Genomic DNA, 25,839 nt, shown 5'->3' with positions numbered 1-25,839 from the left:
TACAATAAATACAGTTTACTAAATTCTCTCTATTTTTTTCATACAGCTAGGGACTGAAAAACTGGAAAACTCAACAACATGCTGTTTAAAAATCTAATATCCCTTTGACTCACTTCAGAACACCACACTATTACTAAAGAAATTAGTTAATCCTCTTGTGTTTCTGCTAAACCTGCTGTACCATGTTGGAGTGAGAGGCATACAGTGCATACCAATGAATTTTGGGTGAAGGGCTTTTTGTAATGAAAATTTTAACTGAAAAGCAGTAATGTAGTCCCAAAGGAAAAAGCATATTGTAGAATGCAGAGCGGGTTGCAGGAATGTAGTGCAAACTGTTAAGTAAGATAGTGGGAGTGGCTAAGTTAAATTATGGGTGTGGTTTCATAGAGGAAGAGGCTTATGTGATAATGAACAAGGGGGAATTCAATTACCTGCGTTGTTGCGATATGATTGTGATTATAGTTGTGTCACATATCCAGCATACAGAACAATAATTCCACTTTACAGTTGTTTTTACAGAAAGAATAAAAACCTCCTGAGTGGTTTGGGGAGTCCAGCATGAGATCCTCCCTCCCTTCATCCAGAGGGCATGACCTTTCTGGAGGAGCTGATGTAATCCTCTGGTTCTCCTGGTTTCATATACACCAATGTGTCGGTTCTAAGTATTTAGATTTACTAAACCACCAGGTTTGCTCTCACTGTAAGGTACCAACCTATTACACATCATCATGTATATGTCTGCAAACCTATATTTTCTGCTTGTTATATTTATTATTTATATTACAGGTACTATTATTATTTATTTATTACTTTTAGTACTATTATTTAATGAGTGTCTGTGTGAAAAGTGTAATCAGGTATGAAGCATAATACAAATTGGTGAAGAGGATCTCATGGCTTGAAAACAGTCCACAGCCAAACATTGGACATCATTCAGAATTGCATGGAAAGATGCATATTTTGTGTATGATCAAAGATGCACATGCATATATATGATTTTACACCCGAATTAAGTAAACTTGCAACTTGCTTATGGACGCGCACAGATACGCCTCCTAAAAGGAATATCAAAAGAAAGGTGCAACCCAAAATAAGGCACATCTAAATGGTCAACTTGTATCTGCATGCCCTCCCTGTATCTCATGTGTACATGAGATGTCCGACAAATGTATGCAAAATGTTACAATCCGCTTTAAAATCACAAACCTCGATGTCTCTCTTTTTTGTGTTGTAAAACGCCAGCATGCAGTGAGTTCGGAATTGATAGCAGGCTGCAAGGTATTGTTTTCGGATATGTTCTGTGTCTGTATTAATGTAAGTCAGCTTTTCAAGCAGGTCGGTTTTACGGCAATCGGATTATATTTGTCTTTATACTCAGTGTCGTTATTAAAAGCGTTGCATTAACGTACCCCACCCATGTGCACAGCATCCATATGTGTGAGATGAGAAGTATATTTTCCAGCAATATTTTTCTGCAATATTTAACCCTAGAAATCCCTCTTTACATTTATTTTAATGCTGAAAGAAAACTCTTTTTTTAACTCTTCAATATGTTTTAATTTTATATATATATATATATATATATATATATATATATATATATATATATATATATACACAAGTTAACCCGTGCATGATACTCATGCATTCTAGTCAAATCAAGCTACTTAAGGTGTTAAAAAGGTTCTTGTCATGCATTTGGGCCATAGCCCAGGCCTCAACCACCAACCACTCCCCACTGTCACCCCCGGCAACCACCAACCACTCCCAACTGTCACTTCTCCTTCAAGAAATATATAAATATTTTTTTAAAATCTTTATAAACACTTTTAACAATTAACAAATTAAATTAACAAATTGAAAACATCTTAGTATACCAAATTTCAGCCCTTTCTGAATTTTTTTTTCCACACACACACTAAGAATTTAGTAGGTCAGTGTATAACTCCGCCCAGCAGGTGGCGCTGCAGCTTGGTTTTATTTTTTCCACACACATACAGACAGACTAACACACGCCACTAGACATTTATATTATAGATATATATATATAAATAATTTATTTACTATTAACTCGGAAATCTCTATACTAAATATATTTACACAACAAACAGTGCGCACAGCAGAAATAATAAGTTCACTGTCGTGCCAGTTCGTGGTAGATAATAGTTCCACAAGAAATCCAACACCAGCAGATTTTTCTTCTGCGCGTCCTTCCCTTTTTATCACCCGATCTCAACGGGGAAATAGCAAATCCTAAAACATCAAACAAACAGGGGCGCTTCCATGGTGTGTTATCCAAGTTAAAAGATTTATTCAAAGGAATAAAATTGCACGTACCAGATAATCAAAGGTTTCAAGCATAGGTTACAGTATAAGTCACTTCTAGTCTGCATACACGGACATCATTTTCGAAGCGGCTCTAACATGTTAGTATTCCACAAACACCTCTACGCGTTTCATCTCAAAGACTTCGTCAGGAGGTGTGGTTCAAAGTTCAAAAGCTCACCTATTTAGAGGATAATCTTAATTGACACCACAGGTGAACGAGACAAACCTTCGTTCACTAGTTAGCTTGACTTAACAAATGCACATATCAATTTTAAAAGATACAATATCCATACTATTCAAATTACATAGATATAATGCAGAATAGTAACAATTAGACATGATAAAAATACACACAATATATAAAATATAGATATAATGCAGAATAGTAACAATTAGACATGATAAAAATACACACAATATATAAAATATATAAAAACAGCATAACAAACTATTATAAATATAAACTCTTATAAAAAGGGTGTGACTTCACAACCTTCATGTAACCCCCACGGTACAAATGTGTTCAGAGTATAGATCCAGTAAGTTTCTCTCTGAGCTAATTTTAAAAGGCGATCTCCTCCTCTTTCATTCGCCTCAATATGTTCTATTGCCTTAAATCGGACAGTATCAGGATTAGCATTATGACAGGCGAGAAAATGTCTTGGGACGCTATGATTTTCAATCTTATGTTTAATATTGCGTAAATGTTCAAACACCCTTATTTTCACAGCTCTCTTGGTCTTCCCTATGTACTTTTTTCCACAGCCACATTCCAATAAGTACACCACATATGTGGTATTACAGTTCATAAAACATTGAATATTTCTTTCTTTCTTACTTGAAGTATCAGAGAACGTTTTGTGGTTATTATGTACATATTTACAGGCTTTACAATGCCCACACGGATAGAAGCCTTTTGTCGAGAGTAACCAGCTTGTATTTTTATTAGATTTTTCATTCAAATGTGATGGGGCCAGTATTGATCTAAGTGTTTTTGGTTTCTTAAACACTCTACCGGAAAAACCGCAAATTATTTTTAAGAAACCAAAAACACTTACTGGATCTATACTCTGAACACATTTGTACCGTGGGGGTTAAATGAAGGTTGTGAAGTCACACCCTTTTTATAAGAGTTTATATTTATAATAGTTTATGTTATGCTGTTTTTATATATTTTATATATTGTGTGTATTTTTATCATGTCTAATTGTTACTATTCTGCATTATATCTATGTAATTTTAATAGTATGGATATTGTATCTTTTAAAATTGATATGTGCATTTGTTAAGTCAAGCTAACTAGTGAACGAAGGTTTGTCTCGTTCACCTGTGGTGTCAATTAAGATTATCCTAGAAATAGGTGAGCTTTTGAACTTAGAACCACACCTCCTGACGAAGTCTTTGAGATGAAACGCGTAGAGGTGTTTGTGGAATACTAACATGTTAGAGCCGCTTCGAAAATGATGTCCGTGTATGCAGACTAGAAGTGACTTATACTGTAACCTATGCCTGAAACCTTTGATTATCTGGTACGTGCAATTTTATTCCTTTGAATAAATCTTTTAACTTGGATAACACACCATGGAAGCACCCCTGTTTGTTTGATGTTTTAGGATTTACTAAATATATTTTAGTAACTTTTTTATTTACAGTTATATATTTACTCAGCCTTAATCTATATATTTACTTAACTGTGCAATCTCCACATATAGCAATGTAGTCTATATTTACTCAACATCTATACTCAACATCTATATAATTATGCAATCTAAATTTATTTTACTTACTATTACTATATGACTCTGAAATCTATATTTACATTAAAATCTCTGTAACAATGTAATACCTCTAATACTATTCTATGCCTATACTCTGTATGTTACACTTCTACATCTCTCTCTATCGCTCTGTTACTAATCCTCAAACCTGTACTCACAATATAAACCCTACTGATCCTCATCACTCCCCCATAATCACATTATCACTCCACAACACATCCCTGACCTGTACTCGCACTGCCACACTACTAATCCTCACCCACTCCAGTACTTACATTAACACACTACTAAATCCTCACTCCTGTATTCATTTTATTACCCCACCACTCATCCCTCCCCTGTACTCACATTATCACCCACGACTCATGCCTTCCCTGTGCTCACATTGTCACACTACTAATCATCACCCCTGTCCTCACTCACAGGCCCTTCTTACTTTATAAAAAAAAAAAAAAGGAAGTTGGACGCTAAAACAATAATATATGAATAACTTAAAAAACTTTTTAAGCTCCCAGACAGATTACTGTACCTCTAAAAGGAAAACAAGTTATATGCTGCCACTCAAAAGGGGATCACTGTAAAACCCTCTAAACTAAACTTTATAAGAAAGCCACCAAAAAAGAAGCTCAGAAAGATGTAAATTTATTAATCTAATAGATTACAATAATCTACACATAATTAAATTAAAATATAATACTTATTGATTGGTAATAAACTAATATAAAAATGTCACACTAAATTATGTTTTTATAAAACCAATAAAACAAGACTGACAGTTTTACTTACACATAAATTACATTTATTTTTGAGCCACCTCCTGCTTTCCTCTGGCAGCTCCACTTCATGGCATATAACTGCAAACATAACAGTCATGCGGTAACTCGCTATGTGCCTGGGAGATTGTTAGTTTCAGCTGCAGCCTCTGGAATTTTAAGACTTCTACAGGGACTACGTGTGATGTAAATCTTTAAAAAAGGGGGAAATGTGGGGAAGGGGGCTACCGTAGCAGCATAGGTGCATAATATCTATGTATTTATACAAACCACACACAGTTAGTGACCACTTGACTGCTACCACCACATATGAAACCCAGCACTGCTATACTCATGGAGAGTAGAACAAGTGACTTTGAAGTAGTATTTACGTGACATCACAGTCAGGTGACTCACTGTCCTTTATACCACTTTTTATGTGCATAATGCAGCTGTGGCTCTAGGTCCTAGCATTAATCAATGCATCACAAAAGGTTTCCCAGAATGACCACTCGTGTTTAGTCCTGTCTCTAAGTAAAATAGCCAGTCCAATCCAGGGATAACTAATAATTTTTGGTGGAAACTTTTATGGGATGCAACAATGGGAAACCAGATTTGGGGTAGGGGATAAGCAAAGAGTTCTGCCCCCATAGCCGCATCACTTTGGGTCGTAGATGCAATGTTCCCAGAGTCAATCATAATTCTCCCTGAGCACACTAAAAAAAAAAAAAAACAAAGGAATAAAAAAAAAAAACACATTTCGCTTAATAATGACTCAAACACAGACTACTTGTAGCTAGATTGAACCAGGCTTAGTGTAACCCCCCCCCCCCCCCCTTTTTTTTTTGGTTGAGTATAACATCAGAAGGGATCAGCATTTCCACCTAAAAGAACAACAAGCAGCTTGTTTGCTTGTCTCCATATAACGATAGCTATTCCTCAATGCAAGTAGCATGTAGTAGCTCTAAAGAAGCCTTTCACTGCTTCAACGACACACAAGCATGCATGTTGACTGGCATGTATAGCATAAGATGCACAATATATACTGTGTAATATATATATATATATATATATATATATATATATATATATATATATATATATATATATCCTTAATGTGAATGATTCCTTGCCTAACAAATTTTTATCTCCAGACATTAGTCATACATTGATTGACAATATGACAAAACTATGAGGAAACATTGTGGAATGTTAAGAGGCCTTGAAAACAGGGCAGCCATTAAGCATGAATACTAACTATAATGTGAATGTCTTATTAAGGTTCATTTCTAAGTGTGTTACTATAAAATGTTATCTGGTGCAGAGTAATCATGTACTAGAATTACAATATAGTGATTTAAAACTAAATGCATATAAATGTAATCTATTCAATTGCAAAGAATGACTAATGTATTTCCAAGATGTAAAATGGATCAACTTGAAGAATTATAAACAGTTCATTATCATTTATGTGTGATTACTCAAATGCTGTACTTACAATAGTGTGTCTTGAAAATGTGCTGAAAATATACAACCAATTTCTCCACAATTTAGGGGAAAATTAAATGATAAAATAAAGCTTGGTTATTTCAAGTTATCTGTAAAGCATAAATACTATATATTCCTGTTATTATAATGCACAACATCCAACCGTCCTGATTTAGGCAGAACAGTCCTGATTTGAGGGCAATTGGGACAGCTTTGCCCGCGGGTGGGAAAGTTGAGAAGTATCTCCTGTTCACTGCTGCTCTGCATGACAACCAGTACACCTGGCAATGAAGGTGTTTAGAAGGAATGTGAGGAGAGAACAGGGCAGCCTAGCACTTCAAAAGGACTAGGTAAACCCCCCGGGGGTGTGGACACCCCCCCTGTCGTGCCGTGGCCATGCCCCCATTGAGCTGTAGCCACGCTGCCAGTCCTGAGGCCGCCTACCAAAACATTGGGAGGTATGATGATGTCAAGAATTAGATTGTGTTTATAATTTCCATATATTGATATTATAAGAATCAAATATTTGTTGGCGATATCAACATTACCAACAATCATGTTAAACAAATCTAGTGGATTTTTTGACTCAGTAGCTAAAGTGATGGATCAGGGTGGATCAGTGGATATACTATAGCTTATAAAGCTTTTAGCAAGGCATCCTATATGGTATCCAGCATTAAATTCAAAAACTGATAATGGGATTTAACTGAAAGGAAGACATGGTGTTGTTAATCAATTAATAATATACATTCAGATGGATGGCTTTCAACTAGTGGACTATCATGTGGATCAATCATGGGCCCTGTTTTGTTTAATGTATTCCTTTGTGATATTACATGTGGTCTACGGGGGAAGATATGTCTTTTGCAGACAATACAAAGTTTTAATTCCTCAAGAAGTAGTAACAAAACAAATGTGTATTGGTGATAACAACAAAAGAAAGGGACCTTGGAGTTCTATATTCATATGATATAATGGTAAGCACGCAGTATATTTAAGCATTGGGAGAAGCCAGTTGCATACTTGGTTATATAGAACCAGGTATTAGTACCAGGAAGATGCAGGTTATATACCAGCTTAATAGGTCACTGATAAGACCTCACCTTGCACAGTTCTGGAGGACATTAATACAATAGAAATAATTCAATGAAAAGCTACTACAATGGCACATGAGCTGGATACAACTTTACTTTAAGGGCTGAATATGTACAGCTTAGAGGAGAAAAAGAACAGAGGTGATATGATAGAATTATTCAAATATATGAAAAGTATTAATAGAGTTCAGGGAGGTAGTATTTTGAAATAAGAAGATTTCTAGAACAATGGGACAGACTTTAAAAAAAAATCCTCCATATGTTACTTTCAAGTCTTCCTCCCTCCATTTTCAATGATATTTTTTACAGAAAGAGTGATATATTCATGGAACAGTCTCCCAACAGTTGTGCTGGGGACACATACAGTAAAATTATTCAACAATCCATGGGAGAAACATATGGCTACTAATGGTTCATTGAATAAGGCTGGGGTATTTTTTTTATAAAGTCTGCAGTGACTTTTGGAGATTTGCCAAAAGAAACTGCTGTGATCACCATCACATCATATTGCTAAGTACATCACTGTACCAGTGAGATTGCTCTTGCCTGGATGATGCTGTCTAGACAGACTGTTTTCAGATCTTAGAAAGACAGTGCCTATTTTGACGTCTACAACAAAGTCAGCTAAATACACAGCTTAAATTAAAACCAGCATACATTCTGTTGTGCACAATGTTGAAAATTACAATAAAACAGTATTTATATATAACTTTACTTTCAGTTAAAGCAAGCAATATGATTAGAAACAAATGTAACATTTTTTAAATGAATTCACCAGTATTGGGCAATTTTGGAGGTGGAGTGGAGAAAAGGATAGTGTTTGGTAGAAAGAAAGTGAACGGATAGAAGAAAACAAGAAAAAATAGGTGGGAAGATTTGCAGAGAGCATGAAATATAATGGTTTTCAGCATGATGGTGCCACAGGCAAACACATTGGCAGATTACAGGTATCAAGAATCTAGATCAGACCTAGGGCCTGATTCATTAAGGATCTTAAATTAAGAAGTTTCTTATTTAACAAAACCCTGTTACAATGCAACGGGTGCAAATTAGTATTCTGTTTTGCACATAAGTTAAATACTGACTGTTTTTTCATGTATCACACAAATACATGATAGCTTATTTGTACACTGAAATTTAAAGTTGATATTTGTGTGCTACATGAAAAAAACAGTCAGTATTTAACTTATGTCCAAAACAGAAAACTCATTTGCACCCGTCTTTTTCATCCAATCATAAATTATTTAGGTGATTCCAGACGGTTAAGTTCAATTTCACAGATGAAATGTTATTGGTTGTAACAAAAAGAGTTATATGCACTTAGGAAGATAAAAGATGTGAAAAGTCTGCAGAAGTGACAAAAGCTCTAAATGAGGTTGCATAAGTGGTTTTGTTAGGGGACAAGTATATAAGCTATTAAAGACACTGTGAGGTTTTTTCTTGGATGGTGGGTGGGGGTTCACAGAATAAGGCATCTGGTCAGGTTAGAAAAATGAAACAAAAAAACAACAACAAACACAAGTGACATCTGTTGTAAAGACAAGAGCAAGTAGTGATTAGGCACAAGCTTTAGTCTTCCAGTAGATCATTACCTTTATTCAGATATAATCTATATTGTATATACAGTCAGGGGTCAATTTATTAGGTACACTTTTCTAGTACTGGGTAGGACTTCCAATTGCCCCCAGAATAGCCTGAATTCTTTGGCATTGATTGAACAAGGTGCCTGTAACATTCCTTAGAGATACTGGTCCATGTTAACATAATAGTATCACGGAGTTGCTGTAGATTTGTCTACTGCATATTTATGCTGCAAATCTCTCATTCCTACACTTCCCAAAGGCACTCTATATGGTGACTGTGGAGGCCATTGGAGTACAATGAACTTATTGTTATGTTCATGGAACCAGCTTGAGATGACGTGTGCTTTGTGACATGGCACATTATCCTGTTGGAATTGTCCATTATAGGACGGGTAAACTGTGACCACAAAGGGATGCACATGTTCAGAAACAATACTCAGGTAGGCTGTGACATTTAAATGATGCTTAATTGGTATTAAGGGGAATAGTGTGTGCCAAGAAAGCATTCCCCACACCATTACACCACCAGCCTACACCATTAATACAAGTGAAGATCGATCCATGAATTCCAAATGCCAAATTCTGAGTCTAACATATGCATGTCCAAGCAGAATTTGTAATATGTCATACCAGGTAATGTTTTTCCAGAACTCAGCTTTACAGTTTTGGTAAGCTTCTGCCCAATGCAGCCCCAGTTTCCTGTTCTTAGCTGACAGGAGTGGAACCCAGTGTGGACTTTTCCTGCTGTAGCCCATCCACTTCAAGTTTTGACGTGATGTGCATTCAGATGCTCTCCTGCCTAACACTGTTATTTTAGTTACTGTCGCCTTCCTGTCAGCTTGAAACAGTGTGGCCACTCTCCTCTAATTTCTCTCATTAACAAGGCCTTTTCCTCTGCAGAACTGCCACTCACTGGATGTTTTATTTCTTTGCATTATTCTCTGTACACCCCAGAGATTGTTGTTCTTGAAAATCCCAAGAGATCAGCAGTTACTGAGATACTCAAACCACGAGTCTGGTACCAACAATCATTCCATGGTCAAAGTCACTTAGATGACATTTCTTCTCCATTCAGGTGTTTGATTTGAACAACGACTGAACCTTTTGACCATGTCTGCATGTATTTATGCATTGACTTGCTGTCACATGATTTGCTGATTAGATATTCACATTAACGAGCAGATGAACCTAATATAATGGCAGACTGAGTGTGTGTATATATTGTCACAAGATCAGGGTACAGAAACCGCCTCCTGGGGTAGACGGGCACTTCTCACATAGCAGCGATAAAAAGTCACAGCTGTCCAATGTTCTGGTAGCCTCTCCAGCCCTGACTAATAGACTAGATATCCCCTCTATAAGTGTGGATAGACCTAATGTCCAGCTCACAAATGAACAGATGTCTAATTTAGTTCAGGTACAAATAAATACCAGTTTTCTCTTCCTATGGAAGAGTCCAGTCTCTTTCCCCAGGTAATGACAGAAACTGACTGAGCAAACTGATAGTCTTTTAAACGACACCTTGCAGGAGCAACTGTTAATTAGTCTGCTGTCTGACTGGCAGGTCAGAAGACCTGAAATGGCCTAATGAACAAAAACCCTCCTTCTCTCTCCTTTTATCCAGCTCTGACTGGAGTCCAAAGCTTTTGAATCCATCTTTCCAATATCAACAATTTTCCCTGGATTTCAAACACATAAGTCCTGGAACTTACGTGCAAACCATCAATGACTTTGCCAGTGTTTCTGTCACAAGATAAATAAAAAAATATACACACTACCAAAAGTATGTGGATAACCAAACATCACATCCATGTGCTTGCTGAACATCGCATTACAAAACCATGATCGTTAATATGGATTTGATCCCCCCTTTCCCTCCACTGTTTTGGGCAGGCATTCCACTAGATTTTGGAACATGGATGAAGGTATTCTCAGTTATTCATCCACAGTGCAGGCACTGATGTTGGGTGATCAGGCCTGGCTCATGGTCGGCATTCCCAAAAGTATTTAATAGGGTTAAAGCCTGACCTGCATAGAGCCCTGACAAGTCCTTCTACACCAAACTCGGGAAAACATTTTTGATGGACTTTTTGATGCTTTATGCACAGGGCATTGTCATACTGAAGCAGGAAAGGGCCTTCCCCAAACATTTGCCACAAAGTTGTAAGCACACAATTCTCTACAATGTTATTGCATTAAGATAACCCTTCACTGGAACTAAGAGGCCCAGGCCAAATCATGAAAACAGCCCAAGGTCATTATTCATTCTCCATCAAACTTTACAGTTGTTAGTAAGTGTTTGGGTAGAAAGCATTCTCCAGGCTTCCGCCAGTTTTGTCCATCTGCCAGATGGTGAAGCGTGATTCGTCACTCCAGAGAACGCTATTCCAATGGTTTTAATAATGCCAAAAGTGTCATTATTATTATTTTCTTTGGAGGGGAGAGGGTGATTTTGGAAAAACATTAAAAGGGCTAAATCATGCTACATTACCACTCATACCAGTTTAAGTTGAAATACACAAATAATTATTATTCAGAATGAAAGTACAGTAAGCAGTTCAGAGCAGTTCAGTACACATCTTCTATTTGGAACTGGCAGACAAAAGTGCATTTAATGCAAACATAACCCATTGCAATACAATCTGAGTGTTGAAGGGCAACAAAAGCAAAACCGTGTGACTAAGCAGAAATGTCAAAAGCAATTATGAATAAAGATAATTCAGAAGTAATGTAATAAAAGAACATAGCTCCATGTTGTTCTGAAATGTGAAAAATAATGGAAATAACAAACATGTTAAGTTTCAGTTTGTCTTTAATGACAACCTCAAATAAAAATAAAAAGGTCTCATTATTTGTATTAACCCTCATGTATCTCTGAAATGTTTGTCAAGTAGATGTGTTTGTGTTATGTCTTATTATGTAAGAGTTCATATTTCAAATTCAAGTAAATTATATTGTACACATCAAATTAAAAAAGCAATGACAATTTGTAAGAAAAAAAATAGCTTTTTATGCCATAATAAGCAAAAATGCATTAAAATTCCATGTAAGAGACATATATTTAAACATTTCAATTTAGTAAATTAAATAAATATTCGGCATAGTGCACTTGAGTTTAACAATGTCAGCATTTACTAAACATGATTTGCAGTTTTCTCTATAGATCTGTATTTGGTGAGAGCAGAGAGAACTCTTTGGCAATGAAAATGCCATTTCATTCAAGTCAAAAAACCAAACAAATGTTTAATAGTTTGTCCACTCAACATAGCAAGAACATTTTCTTAGGCTTTATGCTGCTTTAACGAACAGTGAAAATGCTCTGTTTCTAATATAATGCCTAATCTAATGTATTTTACTCTGTGTGAACAGCGAAGAAACCAGTGTAAGCTGTTTCAGTTTCATTCCTTATAGCTAATAGTAATTTGAAAACATCTGCAGCTGCTGACTATATAGAAATAGAATATACTTGATATTTTGAGTATGCATAGTAAAAATAATTGCTTAAATCTGTTGGTTCAGACTGGTGATAAAAAAAAAGTTTATGTTTGTAGTGTCTCTTTATAATGATCTTTTAAATTATATCACAATGTTTTAGGTCAATTAATAGTGCTAAGGTCTCAGACTATAATTGCATTGCAAAAAAGTAAATAATTAATTGCGTGTGTGTACCTTATGTTAAGGTTGGGGTATTTGTATATCTGTAACTACAAATACAATTTATAGTTATAGATATTTTCCATAATAATTATTTACATCTTCTGATATGGCTTCCTGATATTTTAAATGTGCTATTAAAGGGCAGTCTCTATACTACTTTGCAGCAATCATGCTTCCACCCACATAACTAGAATGGCCAAAGATAGCAATTTATGCTTTCTAATTAATCATTTCACCATGGTGCATCTCCTATTACAAGGTTTGTGTAGGTTGTTGGGTTACTACTGATTGCATATCGCATGGACAATGTAGCAGTTTGTCCAATATGCAGTGTCCCAACAACGAGCACAAGACCCCTTTTTACTTTCAAAATTCTCCAGGCATTGAAGCCTGGAAAATTGAACACCAAAAGTTAGTAGCAGTTCTACTACCAAGCAGAATTCTCTGTTGCAAAATTTAGTATTAGTAATCACTTGTATATGCCCTGATTCATTGCTGGCTGTTTATATTAATTGCTGCAGTCATCAGAGTAAGAAACCAAGGTTTTGGCAGAAGACATTCCCTAGATGCTCCATTCAGTGAGCTCCTGAATAATATGGTCACTTGCAATAAATGTTTGCTAAGTACATGTTAACTAAATTTAATCTTAAGTCTTAAAAATAATGTAATGTGCTTATCGAAAACAACTACCTGATATGTAGAGAAAAATGAAGAATTACTGAGAGATTAAATGAAATCTTGAGCTTAGATGTATGCACTAACCACATCCTCACAAGGCCAGCGATCATTATAATGCATAGACTTAGGAATCGGTTTTATGATTATAATCTAGATGAATTCATCCATGAATACAAGTAAGCGCCCACGGGTAATTTAATTTTGTAAAGCTGTCAGTTGAAAATAGCTTTTTCATTTGTGGTACATTGAGGAAAAGCTTTTTGGCTTACTTGTGCTTCACTGCATTGCTGTGGGTGAATAATAAGAATGTCAAAATGGGCAAAAAAGAATACTGAAGGGCAGTCGACGATCACACCGGTGACTGTCACTTTCCAGTGGACAAAAATATGTGCCGTTTACCTTATGTAATAACTTGATTAAATTAGTGTTGAATACTCTTCACTCTTCAGCACTCTCTAACTAAATGGTCACAAGCTTTCTGATGAGTAACACAATTACAATACAAAGCAAGAAATCTCTATGAGAAAAGAGCCAGAAGGGACAATGATTGATCCATATGTTATGTATACGCTGTCCACATGGACAGCAGTGAAAAAAGGTAATACTGACAAGAATGCAAAAAAACACAAAAACGATGCAAAATTACATTTCTCATGGTCATTTATGTGCCGCACATTTCACTGCTGTCCATATGTATATCAGCATAACATGAAGATTAATTGATTTCTATCCTGCAATATTTCAACATGCTTTTCTTGTATTGCATTCTGTTTGAAGGCAGTAAGTGAATCTGGTCATCTGGACGAGTCCTTACAATCAGTGATGTAAAGAACGTCTCAGTTCAGTTTATGAACTTATGCAGTAAGAGAGCAAAGTTCTCTGGCTACCTGTAACAACTTAATCTATTGCTTGTATAAGCATAATATTTTGTTATATATTTTGGTTGCCTTAAAAGCAACTGGAATTTGTATATTACAGCACTTATACTTGTATTTTAATTGTGCAACAACACTAAAAAGTAAGCATGTAACCAATGATATGACATTTTACGTGATTGTGGTTATATAGAACATTTTGGCAGACAAATATAAAGTTTCAAAAGTGACTCTAGAACAGACACCTGTCCTACAATAAATATTAAAATAGGTAAAAGTCTTACTTTTTTTCCCATCCATATCAGCATGGATTTTGCGTGCAAGGAAACCAGCCTTATACACTGCAGCATTTGGGTCATGAGGAATGTCCAGGAATGGGTTGCTGCTACTTCCAATCCGACTAACACTCTTTGACTGAGTACCATTGGCTTTGTCATCAGTGCTGTCTGAAGGGGATTTCTTCATTGCATCAACATCATCTCTATTGGGGGAAAAGAAAAAGAATATAAAAATAGGCATAATATTTAACATAAGGCGAGTTAATGTTAAACAAATATAACATGAAAATATTTCTGCTTTCATTAGTGACAGTTAAAGGACTGTAAATATATCAGAATGATTTTTTGCTGATACAATAACAGCACTTACCTAATGCTACTAGTATACAGATATTGTGTCCCTAACTTAGGCCGAGCCGGGTTTCTGATTGTAATGGTTCCCCTAAGCAACACTAAAAACTATGGGCAGAAATACACCCCACACTGTAGTTTACCACCAATATCATTATGATGAGAGTTCTAGTCCTATTACCTGGAATACATACAAGGAACAACACCTTATACTGATACCTATGGACATACTGCCATTGTAAATACTTTAATCTAGAAAGGCTCAGTAAAGCAGACACATATACTTACACTATGTGAGAACACCGTATTCAAATGTAACTTTTCATCAAGCCACTCTTGGCGAGTTGATGGTGTTAATTATCAGCAAATTGCTTAATGACCTGGTACTTTAGACTGACATTTCTATGAAGCAGATACTTGCTGTGTTTGCTTTATTCCACATTGCCTTGTATACCTTTATGTCCTATACAGTTGTAATTACACAAGTGAAAAGCAATGCTATTAGCATGCTCAATTGGCTTGTTAATTAAACATGTCATATGAAATGTTTCAACCTTTAATTCCATGAAATAACTTAAAATATATGTTGTTTTTTAAAACTGCCAAAACACTGCTAAATAGGCATTGGGGTAGAACATTGTTTTTGGCAATTGGTGCTAGGTTAAAGCAGCTAAAGACATCCAATAAGCCAATTAATTCAATGGGCCACATTTACATAGTGTCACTGGTGGTAGTCCAGGCGTGGCTAGACTTCTGTCAAAATACATGAGTTTGTGGAGCAAGAGAGCAGTTTTGGAGAAGGAGCAGATGTTTGCACTAGTCAATGGAAGGAGTTTGGTGTAATGAAGGTGTTCTTAAGTATGGAGTAGGGCAGAGGTGCTCAAATCCAGTCCTCAAGAGTGACCAACAGGTCATGTTTTCGGGTTTTCTGTCTGTAGAAACAAGTGGGATAATTACTGACCCAGCCAAATAGATTAACTCACTAGTGCATGATTAAATAAATAATGAAAACATGACCTGTTGGTAGCTCTTGGGGACTGAGTTTGGTCATCTCTGGAGTAGGAGCTATGGTACGCAGTGCAATCGAAAAAACAAGATTTAATTTAGCAGTCCTGAAGTCAGCTCACTCTCATAATTAATTTAAGCTATAAATTAGGCCAAATCAAGTTGTTTTAAGGAGAAATTTTATTTAAAGAAAGTGGTTGTTGTAAAGTGGTAGGAGGCTGGACTTCTGATGAGCTCTTTACACTTTGCACAGTGTGTCTCCCTGCATATTGCCATTTTCACAGGCATCTCCCAAGAGACGAGAGCACACGTGCACCTCGGTATGTCCAGGGTGTAACATCTAAGCCCACTGGTGCAAAACCAGAGATTTGTGTTGCGCATCCAGTGCGATAAACCTCTAAGTAAATATTTTTGCAGGTCCAAATTTCATGTTTAGGAGATTGGTGGTGCAATGGTTTTCTCAGAAATTCATGCCTATCACTGTCTTTATTTACACTTTCATAAATTTTCTCCACTCAGCCCCATGCTTTCCTCTCCATTTCTACTATCTATGCATCACTTACATCTTATTTCTACTTGCACACTGAAAGAGCAAATCAGAGTGACTTAAAATGAAGAAAATAGATGTCCACGAGTGGCCCTTAAGAGTTGCCGCTCCCCAACTAACCTTACGCAACTTTAGTAGTTTTGAAAGGAGGAATTGGCAAATATTGCTCATAGTGTTCAAATGTGGAATATTGAATATGAAAAATGAAGATGTGATGAAGTCTCTGTGGTACCAAGGACAATATTTTTGTAAGCCTGTCCTACTAACAGCCTAGTTTATATTCACATTTAAACCCAACCTCTAAAGACTGTAATGAGACAACATATATTCTGAAAGAAAATATTTGCAAGGAGCAAAATATTTCCGAAGATGAGAGTAGATATATTCAATTTGATCAAATAGGTTAATTTTATTAATCCCCTTTAAATCTACCAACTAAAGGGAGATTGAGTGAGTCCTAGTAAAAGTTAGAGTCAGGTAAAAAGGCAGGAACAGAGCCATGGACCCCATAGGACTAGAAACAAATAGGTGACAGAGGTCTGATTGAAAACCGCAGTGGAGTAATGCCACAGAATATAGCCTTAGTACATCATTTTGAATCTGTACCTACAGAGCCCACTGTTCCATATGATTATCAATAAGCGCCCATAGAAATAATTAGTGGCCACTGGGAGGGGTATGGTTCTAAAATAATTAATGAGGCCAGTCAAACAATCAGAAATACAAATTGAATACTCTCAACCCATGACAAAAGTTACCCCAACCCACTTTAATGCAGTCAAAGGGGCGTATTCAATTGTTTGCCGTGACCGCCGAAAAACGAGCGCGTTAAAACTATTACCATTTATACGGCAATTACTCGCTCAATTTCAGCTCGCAGCTCCCTGAGCAGCGAGCTGAAATTGAGCAAGTAAATTACCGTATAAACGGTAATTACGCGCAATATTACCGTATAAACGGTAATAGTTTTCGAGCGCTCGTTTTTTGGCGGTCACGGCAAACAATTGAATACGCCCCAAAGATCTTTAAATAGCAGGAGGTAATTAAATTAGGAGATTTTTTATTCACTTTTAAGCTGAACTTGTCACATACATGCTGAGGAATGGTGCAGGTTTTTAAGGGCTAAGCCAATATTCAAGAGAATGACATCACAATGTGTGGGGCCAAGCATACCCCCTAGGCAACAAGCACTGGCTCAGAACTTGGGTCAGCCATGTTTGTTTCAAACAACGATGATTCTGTCAGACTGATGGGGTGAAAAAAATCCTTAACAGCAAATGGGTTAATACAACTGGAATATTCCAAGCAAAATTAGGTGAGTGTGATAATCATGAGGAGAACAGTGATCTGTCTACTTCTGCAATGGTCACCCTCTTTTCCTACACAGCCTTCACTCCATTGGCCTTTGTGACACAGCTTTTTCCTGATTCGCTTCTTACCTATCGAACCGCTCCTTAATGTTTCTACCTCTGACACATCCATCCCTCCACTCCCACTATCTGTGGGGTTCCACAAGGCTCTGTTCTTGGCCCTTTACTGTGTTTATTGTACACCTCTTCTCTTGGGGCACTAATTAGTTCATTCGACCTCCAATACCACCTCTATGCTGATGACACCCAAATATGTATCTCTTCCCCTGACCTCTCTTCTTCTGTAGTATCTCCTGTAACCAACTGTCTCTCTGTTCTCTCCACATGGACGTCCCAACACTACCTAAAGCTTAACATGTCTGAAACTGAACTTATTAGCTTCCCTATTGCCAGAGTCACTACCTGCCCTCATATCTGCATCACTGTCATTAATACCACAATTTCCTCGGTCTCCCAAGCCCGATGCCTTGGTGTCACACTTGACTCCACCCTCTGCTTTATTCCTCACATCCCGACTCTCTCCCAGTCCTGTCGACTCCACCTTAAAAACATTGCCCCAGAATACGCCCTTTTCTTACTCAACATGCTACCAAAACTCTTATCCATTCTCTCATCATCTCCCCTCTTGACTATTGCAACCTCCTGCTATCTGGCATTCCTGACACCCATATATCCACACTTCAATCCATCTGTCACGCACCGGACTCCCGCTGCCTCCCCGGGAGCCGGCGGGTGTACCCGCTAACTACAGAGGCCATCCCCACCAAGACCCGCTATTTCTTTCACTTACCTGGTCCACGCTGCTGCAACTCTCCAGCGCTGTCTCTCCCCTTCTTCCGTTCAGCGCTCAGTGGTTCTGCGCATGCGCAGAACCGTCTAACTGCTTTATGTGTTCTCACTGCCCTCTATTGGCTGGTCAATTGGAACTGCACTATATCTACTTCCTCTGACCAGAACTCAATGCTGGTTCTTTCAGTCAATCCCTGACTTTAAGATTGGAAACAGCTCCTGTGTCTTTTCTATTCCCTCAAGCTTCCAGGCTACGTCTCTCCGGGGAACTCACCTCCAGGTGACTACGCTGCTAGCATTCCGGTAAAGCACTTCCAAGTGGCGACACTATCTTTTCCTGCTAACCAGCTCCCTAGTGACTACTTCGCTGAACATCTCAGTTATATTCTCTCTCTCGAGTGACAACGCTGCCAAACCTCCCGCCTAAACACCGCTATCAAGTGACAGCGCTGCTTCTACCTGATTCTACGCTCCGTCTGCTGTGTTCGCTGAGAACTTCTCCAGGGGACCGCGACCTGCAAGTGGAAGCTGCAAAGCCCATATTCCCTTGCGGGAATCTCTGGTGAACACCTTTCACTTGTTAGACTCCGCGCCCCTCGCTGAAGTAACGTCAATCTCGGCTGAACTATCAGGATCCAGTTGAAGTCTCTCTGGTAACGTGACACTAAGAACCAGCCATGTCAGATCCTGATAGAGAACCTTCCGCCAAGGACATGCTTCAACACCTGGTTGGAAGAGTGGAGCGTCAGGATGCAGTTCAGATGCAACTTCTGCAAGGTTTGCAAACTCTTGCATCCCGTTTAGACGCCTTACAGGAGACCCCGCCTCAGCCGGCTGCTCAACCACAAGCAGTCGAAGTCCCTGCTGCAGCCGCTTCCTCTCTGCGTTTGCCTACACCCTCCAAATTTGATGGTGATCCTACCTCTTGCCGAGGCTTTTTAAATCAGTGCTCCATTCAATTTGAGTTATTACCTCAGAATTTTCCTACTCCCAGGTCAAAAGTCGCTTATATGGTCTCCCTCCTATCCGGGAAAGCCCTGGCATGGGCCTCGCCTCTTTGGGAACGTAATGACAATCTTCTCAATGATGTTTCCGCCTTCACTTCGGCATTCAGGAGGATTTTTGATGAGCCGGGACGAGTGACGTCCGCTGCTACTAGCATCCTAAGACTACGTCAAAATTCCCGTTCTGTGGCTCAATACGTTATTGAGTTTCAGACCCTAGCTTCCGAGCTCCAGTGGAACGATGAGGCTCTTGTTGCTGCCTTCTGGCAAGGGCTGTCAGATAAAATCAAGGATGCCCTCTCTTCTCAAGAATTGCCACCCACCTTGGATGCCCTAATTTCTCTCTGCAACCGGGTAGATCTTCGGCTTCGGGATAGATCGTCCGAGAAAGACCTTCCTAGACGGTCTACCTTTCGTCTAGCTCCTCGTTTTCAACCACCTACATCTACGGATGAGCCTATGCAACTGGGGCGCTCCCGTTTATCTCCGGATGAAAGAGAGAGAAGAATGAAGAATAAACTATGCCTATATTGTGGAGATCCTGGTCACCTCCTGGCTTCATGTACCCGGCGTTCGGGAAACGACAAACCCTAGCCTGCACTGGAGAGGTCAGTCTAGGGACTCTTACTTCCTCTCCAACTTCTTTTCCAGATCTAACGTGTTCTTTCCCTGTCACCTTACATTTGCTTTCAGGGCCCCAGTCGTCCAAGGCCTTGTTGGATTCTGGAGCAGCCGGGAACTTTATGTCACAATCTCTGGTTACTAGGCTAGCGCTGCCCACTGTTCCGCTGAAAAAGCCCTTGGCTACTACGGGCATTGACGGTTCCCGTCTCCCTAATGGAAGTATTCTTAAACGAACAAAACCCATCTCCATGCAAGTTGGGGCTCTCCACTGGGAAAAGATTTCCTTTCTCGTTCTCCCACTAACCATCAGCCCAATCATCCTAGGTCTACCATGGCTTCATCTACATTCACCCCATCTGGATTGGCCTTCATCACAAATCATTGCGTGGGGTCCTGCCTGCCCTCGCCAATGCCTAACACCAGTCAAACCTCTCGGCTTCACACAGATTCCTTCAGAACCCACCACAGTTATGTTACCGCACCAGTATTCTTCCTTTTCGGATGTCTTCTCTAAAGCCTCCTCTGAGCGTCTACCACCCCATCGAGCTTGGGATTGCCCCATCGATCTCATTCCGGGGAAAACTCCTCCACGAGGTCGAGTCTATCCACTCTCACTGCCCGAGACAGAGGCTACTACACTCTACATCAAGGAAAATCTGCAACGTGGTTTCATCAGACCTTCCTCCTCACCCGCCGGGGCCGGGTTTTTCTTTGTGAAAAAAAAAGATGGAGCTCTCCGTCCGTGTATCGACTACAGAGGCCTGAACTCCATCACTATTAAAAACCGCTATCCCATTCCATTAATCACCGAACTCTTCGATCGCATTAAAGGTGCGAGAATCTTCACTAAACTCGATCTACGCGGAGCTTACAACCTGATCCGGATTCGCTCTGGGGATGAGTGGAAGACGGCTTTTAACACACGGGACGGCCATTACGAATATCTAGTGATGCCGTTTGGCTTATGTAACGCCCCAGCCGTCTTCCAGGGGTTTGTGAATGAAATCTTTCGCGATCTGCTATATTCCAATGTCGTAGTATATCTGGATGACATCTTAATCTTCTCCAAAGATCTTCCCAATCATCGTTTACATGTGGCTGAAGTTCTTTCCAGATTACGTACCAACCATTTGTTCTGCAAATTGGAGAAATGCATATTTGAGGTCCCTAAGTTGCCTTTCCTGGGCTATTTGGTTTCTGGCTCCGGTCTACAAATGGACCCGGGGAAAGTTCATGCTATAATCAACTGGCCCCAACCAACTACACTCAAATCCATTCAACGTTTTTTGGGTTTCTCCAATTATTACAGGCGCTTTATTGCTGGTTACTCATCTGTGGTGGCACCTCTGACAGCTCTCACCCGAAAAGGGGCAAACCCGCAAAATTGGACCGCAGAAGCATTGGAAGCGTTCCAATTTCTCAAAAGAGCCTTTTCATCGGCACCTATCCTCCAGCAACCCGATGTCTCTCTTCCTTTTTTCCTAGAGGTGGATGCATCTTCCACCGGTGTAGGAGCAGTTCTTTCGCAAAAAAATATTCAAGGCAAGTTCCATCCCTGCGCTTTCTTCTCCCGCAAGTTCCTGCCAGCAGAGAGTAATTACGCCATTGGGGATAAAGAACTCCTGGCCATGAAGTTGGCTCTAACTGAGTGGCGTTATCTTCTAGAGGGGGCTCGTCACCCGGTTACGATCTTCACGGATCATAAGAATCTACTCTATCTCCAGTCAGCCCAATGCCTGAATCCACGTCAAGCCCGCTGGTCCCTCTTTTTTACCCGCTTTGATCTGCGGGTCACCTTCAAACCCGGTATCAAAAATAGGAAAGCGGATGCATTATCCCGGGCTTTCCCAGAAAATTTGGGATCAGACACCTTGCTGGAACGTCCCATCCTGGACTCCAAATGCATTAAGTTATTCTCAACTTCCTCAAACCCCATTCCCCCCCAGGGAAAAACATTTGTTCCTCCTCATCTACGGAAGAGCCTTCTTCACTGGTGTCATTCTTCACGATTTTCAGGTCATCTTGGCTCTCGTAAAACATTCGAACTACTCTCTCGACAGTACTGGTGGCCCAAATTCCACTCCGAGGTTAAAGATTTCGTGGCTGCTTGCCCTATCTGTGCCCAAAACAAAATTCCTCGCCAGGTTCCACAAGGGTTACTTCAACCTCTTCCACTACCTACCAAGCCATGGACCCATCTTAGCATGGACTTCATCACTGACCTACCTCCAGCTAATAAATTTAATACCATCTGGGTTATTGTGGACCGTTTCTCGAAAATGGCACACTTCGTTCCACTCATCGGCCTTCCATCCTCAGCATGTCTAGCTCAACATTTCATTAAGGAAATCTTCCGACTACATGGCTGCCCCGTTGAAATTGTCTCGGATCGTGGGGTACAATTTGTCTCAAAATTCTGGAGATCCCTTTGTCATCTTCTGGGTATCCGTCTGAAATTCTCCTCCGCATATCATCCCCAGACCAACGGCCAGACAGAAAGGGTCAATCAGGATCTGGAGACGTTTCTCAGGATATTTTCTTCAGCCAACCAGAGTAATTGGGTGGATTTGCTACCCTGGGCAGAGTTCGTACATAACAATTCCTTTCACGAATCCACATCAACCACTCCGTTCTCCGTGGTATTTGGAGGCCATCCGTGTATGCCAGAGTTTTCAGCCCTCCCTCCCACCCAAGTTCCAGCAGTTAACACTCTTCGACAGGACTTTCTATCCATCTGGTCTCGAGTTCGAAAGGCCCTTCAGAAATCCTCTACTCGCTACAAGCTGGCAGCAGATAAAAAACGCAGAGCTATTCCTCTTTTGAAGGTTGGCGACAAGGTGTGGTTATCTACAAAGAACATCCGTCTTAAAGTGCCCTGCATGAAACTTGCTCCTCGCTACATTGGTCCTTACAGGATCATTCAAGTAATCAGTCCCGTGTGTTTTAAGCTACGGCTACCACCCACTCTACGTATTGCCAATGCCTTTCATATCTCCTTATTGAGACCACTCATCATTAATCGGTTCTCGGTTCCTGTCACATCTACCACTCCCCTTTCTCTCCAACAAACTGATGAATTCGAGATCAGCCATATTCTGGATTCCAAAAATTCTAGAGGAACAATCAAGTATTTAGTGGATTGGAAGGGATACGGTCACGAAGAGCGCTCCTGGGTACGGGCTGCAGACATCCGTGCTCCTCTTCTGCTGAAAAAATTTCATTCCAAATTTCCGAAGAAACCAGGTCCTAGGTGTTCGGTGCCCACCTCTAAAGGGGGAGGTACTGTCACGCACCGGACTCCCGCTGCCTCCCCGGGAGCCGGCGGGTGTACCCGCTAACTACAGAGGCCATCCCCACCAAGACCCGCTATTTCTTTCACTTACCTGGTCCACGCTGCTGCAACTCTCCAGCGCTGTCTCTCCCCTTCTTCCGTTCAGCGCTCAGTGGTTCTGTGCATGCGCAGAACCGTCTAACTGCTTTATGTGTTCTCACTGCCCTCTATTGGCTGGTCAATTGGAACTGCACTATATCTACTTCCTCTGACCAGAACTCAATGCTGGTTCTTTCAGTCAATCCCTGACTTTAAGATTGGAAACAGCTCCTGTGTCTTTTCTATTCCCTCAAGCTTCCAGGCTACGTCTCTCCGGGGAACTCACCTCCAGGTGACTACGCTGCTAGCATTCCGGTAAAGCACTTCCAAGTGGCGACACTATCTTTTCCTGCTAACCAGCTCCCTAGTGACTACTTCGCTGAACATCTCAGTTATATTCTCTCTCTCGAGTGACAACGCTGCCAAACCTCCCGCCTAAACACCGCTATCAAGTGACAGCGCTGCTTCTACCTGATTCTACGCTCCGTCTGCTGTCTCCAGGGGACCGCGACCTGCAAGTGGAAGCTGCAAAGCCCATATTCCCTTGCGGGAATCTCTGGTGAACACCTTTCACTTGTTAGACTCCGCGCCCCTCGCTGAAGTAACGTCAATCTCGGCTGAACTATCAGGATCCAGTTGAAGTCTCTCTGGTAACGTGACACCATCATAAATTCTGCTGCAAGACTGATCTTCCTCTATCACTGCTCCACATCTGCTGCATGACTTTGCAAATCCCTATTCTGGCTCCCTGTGTCTTCCAGAATCAAATTCAAACTACTCACCCTTACCAACAAAGCCCTCAACAACACTACCCCTGCATACATCTCAAATCTCATATCAAAATATTCTCCCTCCCGCCCTCCTTAGATCTACCTCTGACCTTCACCTTGTCTCGTCTCTGGTAACCATCTCTCACTCCCGCCTACAAGACTTCTCCCGAGCTACTCCACATTTTTGGAATTCACTACCACGCTTATTCAGACTTACCCACAGCCTTCAAATATTTAGAAGCTCTTTGAAAACGCATCTCTTTTTTAGAGGTGACCTTATCCTCAATAACACTATTCACACTAATGCACCCTTACAACTATCCCAATCTCCACTCTAAGCCGCACTAGCTCCTCTTGTTTCAGCTGTGCACTCTTCCATTTAGGATGTAAGCTCTCTAATTAGCAGGGTCCTCTATACACTTTGTTTTCATGTCTGCATTTATTTTGTCTACCTTGCATGTCCCTGTTTTATGTATGTACTGTCTTCCCTACTGTACGGCGCTTTGAAACACTGTGGCGCCTTACGAATCTACGATAATAATGTGTTCATTTTTTAAAGAGTACATGATGCATCTCACATCTCTCTGAACATTGCCTCTGTCTTCTGCAAATATTAACATACCTCTTAATAAATCAGTATCTGACTTAAAAGCGTATTCAGTCTAGCATGATATCAGAATATTTGCTTTGCCAATATTGATTTTGACTAAATAAATGTTGCAAATAAACCATTTTTCTAAAGATATTACACACACTGTATTTCACAAATGATTTTAAAGACTCATTTAATTAAAAAATACTTTTAGATATGGTTTACACAGTGAAACCAGACATATTTAAAATACATCTAGATAAAGGTTGATCTTTTAAAGAAAAATTAGAGTACGTACAAAAGACACCAAGTTTGATTAAAATAATTAATGCAGTAGTCAGTCAGTAGAACAGTTGCCATGTTACTCATTGAATATGTTTATAATAGGAGATAATTTAGACAGATTGAAAATGCTTTTAGAACAGTTGAGATGGATTGCTACTACTAAAGCAATATTTACCTAGCAAACTACTTTTGTATAAATTAGGTTTTTGTTTACAAAACACTTTGCAAGTGATGATATAATGTAAGAGGCTTAACTATGTAAATTGTTTACTCTAGAAAGCTCTGTAATTAACTAAATACTTAGAGATATGCAGTCCAGCAGTAAATGTGTCCTCTAAAGTTTTTCCATAAACCTGGTCCTCAGGACCCCTAACAGTGCATGTTTTCCATATCTCCTTGCTTTTAGCACAGGTGTACTCATTACTGACTGACACACTGTAACAGATCCACAGGTGGTATAATAATTTCCCTTGTCACCTGGAAAACATGCACTGTTAGGTGTCCTGAGAACTGGGTTCGAGAAACACTGCTCTAAGCACTGAAGGAGAAGAATCACTTCAAAATAAATAAATCTATATATGTACCAAACATCTAAGGGTAGTTACCCCTCGTGTACTAGTT

At 39.6% G+C, this 25,839-nt stretch overlaps 1 protein-coding gene across 6 annotated transcripts in view; it reads right to left on the bottom strand.

Moving 5' to 3' along the window:
• PSD3 (pleckstrin and Sec7 domain containing 3) overlaps window positions 1-25,839 on the bottom strand; it is a 444,956-nt gene that overhangs the window by 39,597 nt on the left and 379,520 nt on the right. For all 6 annotated transcript variants that reach the window (XM_075204582.1, XM_075204583.1, XM_075204584.1 and 3 more), the window contains one exon: window positions 14,518-14,714. In XM_075204582.1, the coding sequence (XP_075060683.1) occupies window positions 14,518-14,714 (197 nt within the window). The remainder of the gene's footprint in view (window positions 1-14,517; window positions 14,715-25,839) is intronic.

The sequence above is a fragment of the Mixophyes fleayi genome, chromosome 1 (assembly GCF_038048845.1).
Source record: "Mixophyes fleayi isolate aMixFle1 chromosome 1, aMixFle1.hap1, whole genome shotgun sequence".
Classification (NCBI taxonomy): Eukaryota; Metazoa; Chordata; class Amphibia; order Anura; family Limnodynastidae; genus Mixophyes; species Mixophyes fleayi.
The sequence above is the reverse complement of the archived record's forward strand: the minus strand, read 5'-3'. Positions and strand labels throughout refer to the sequence as shown.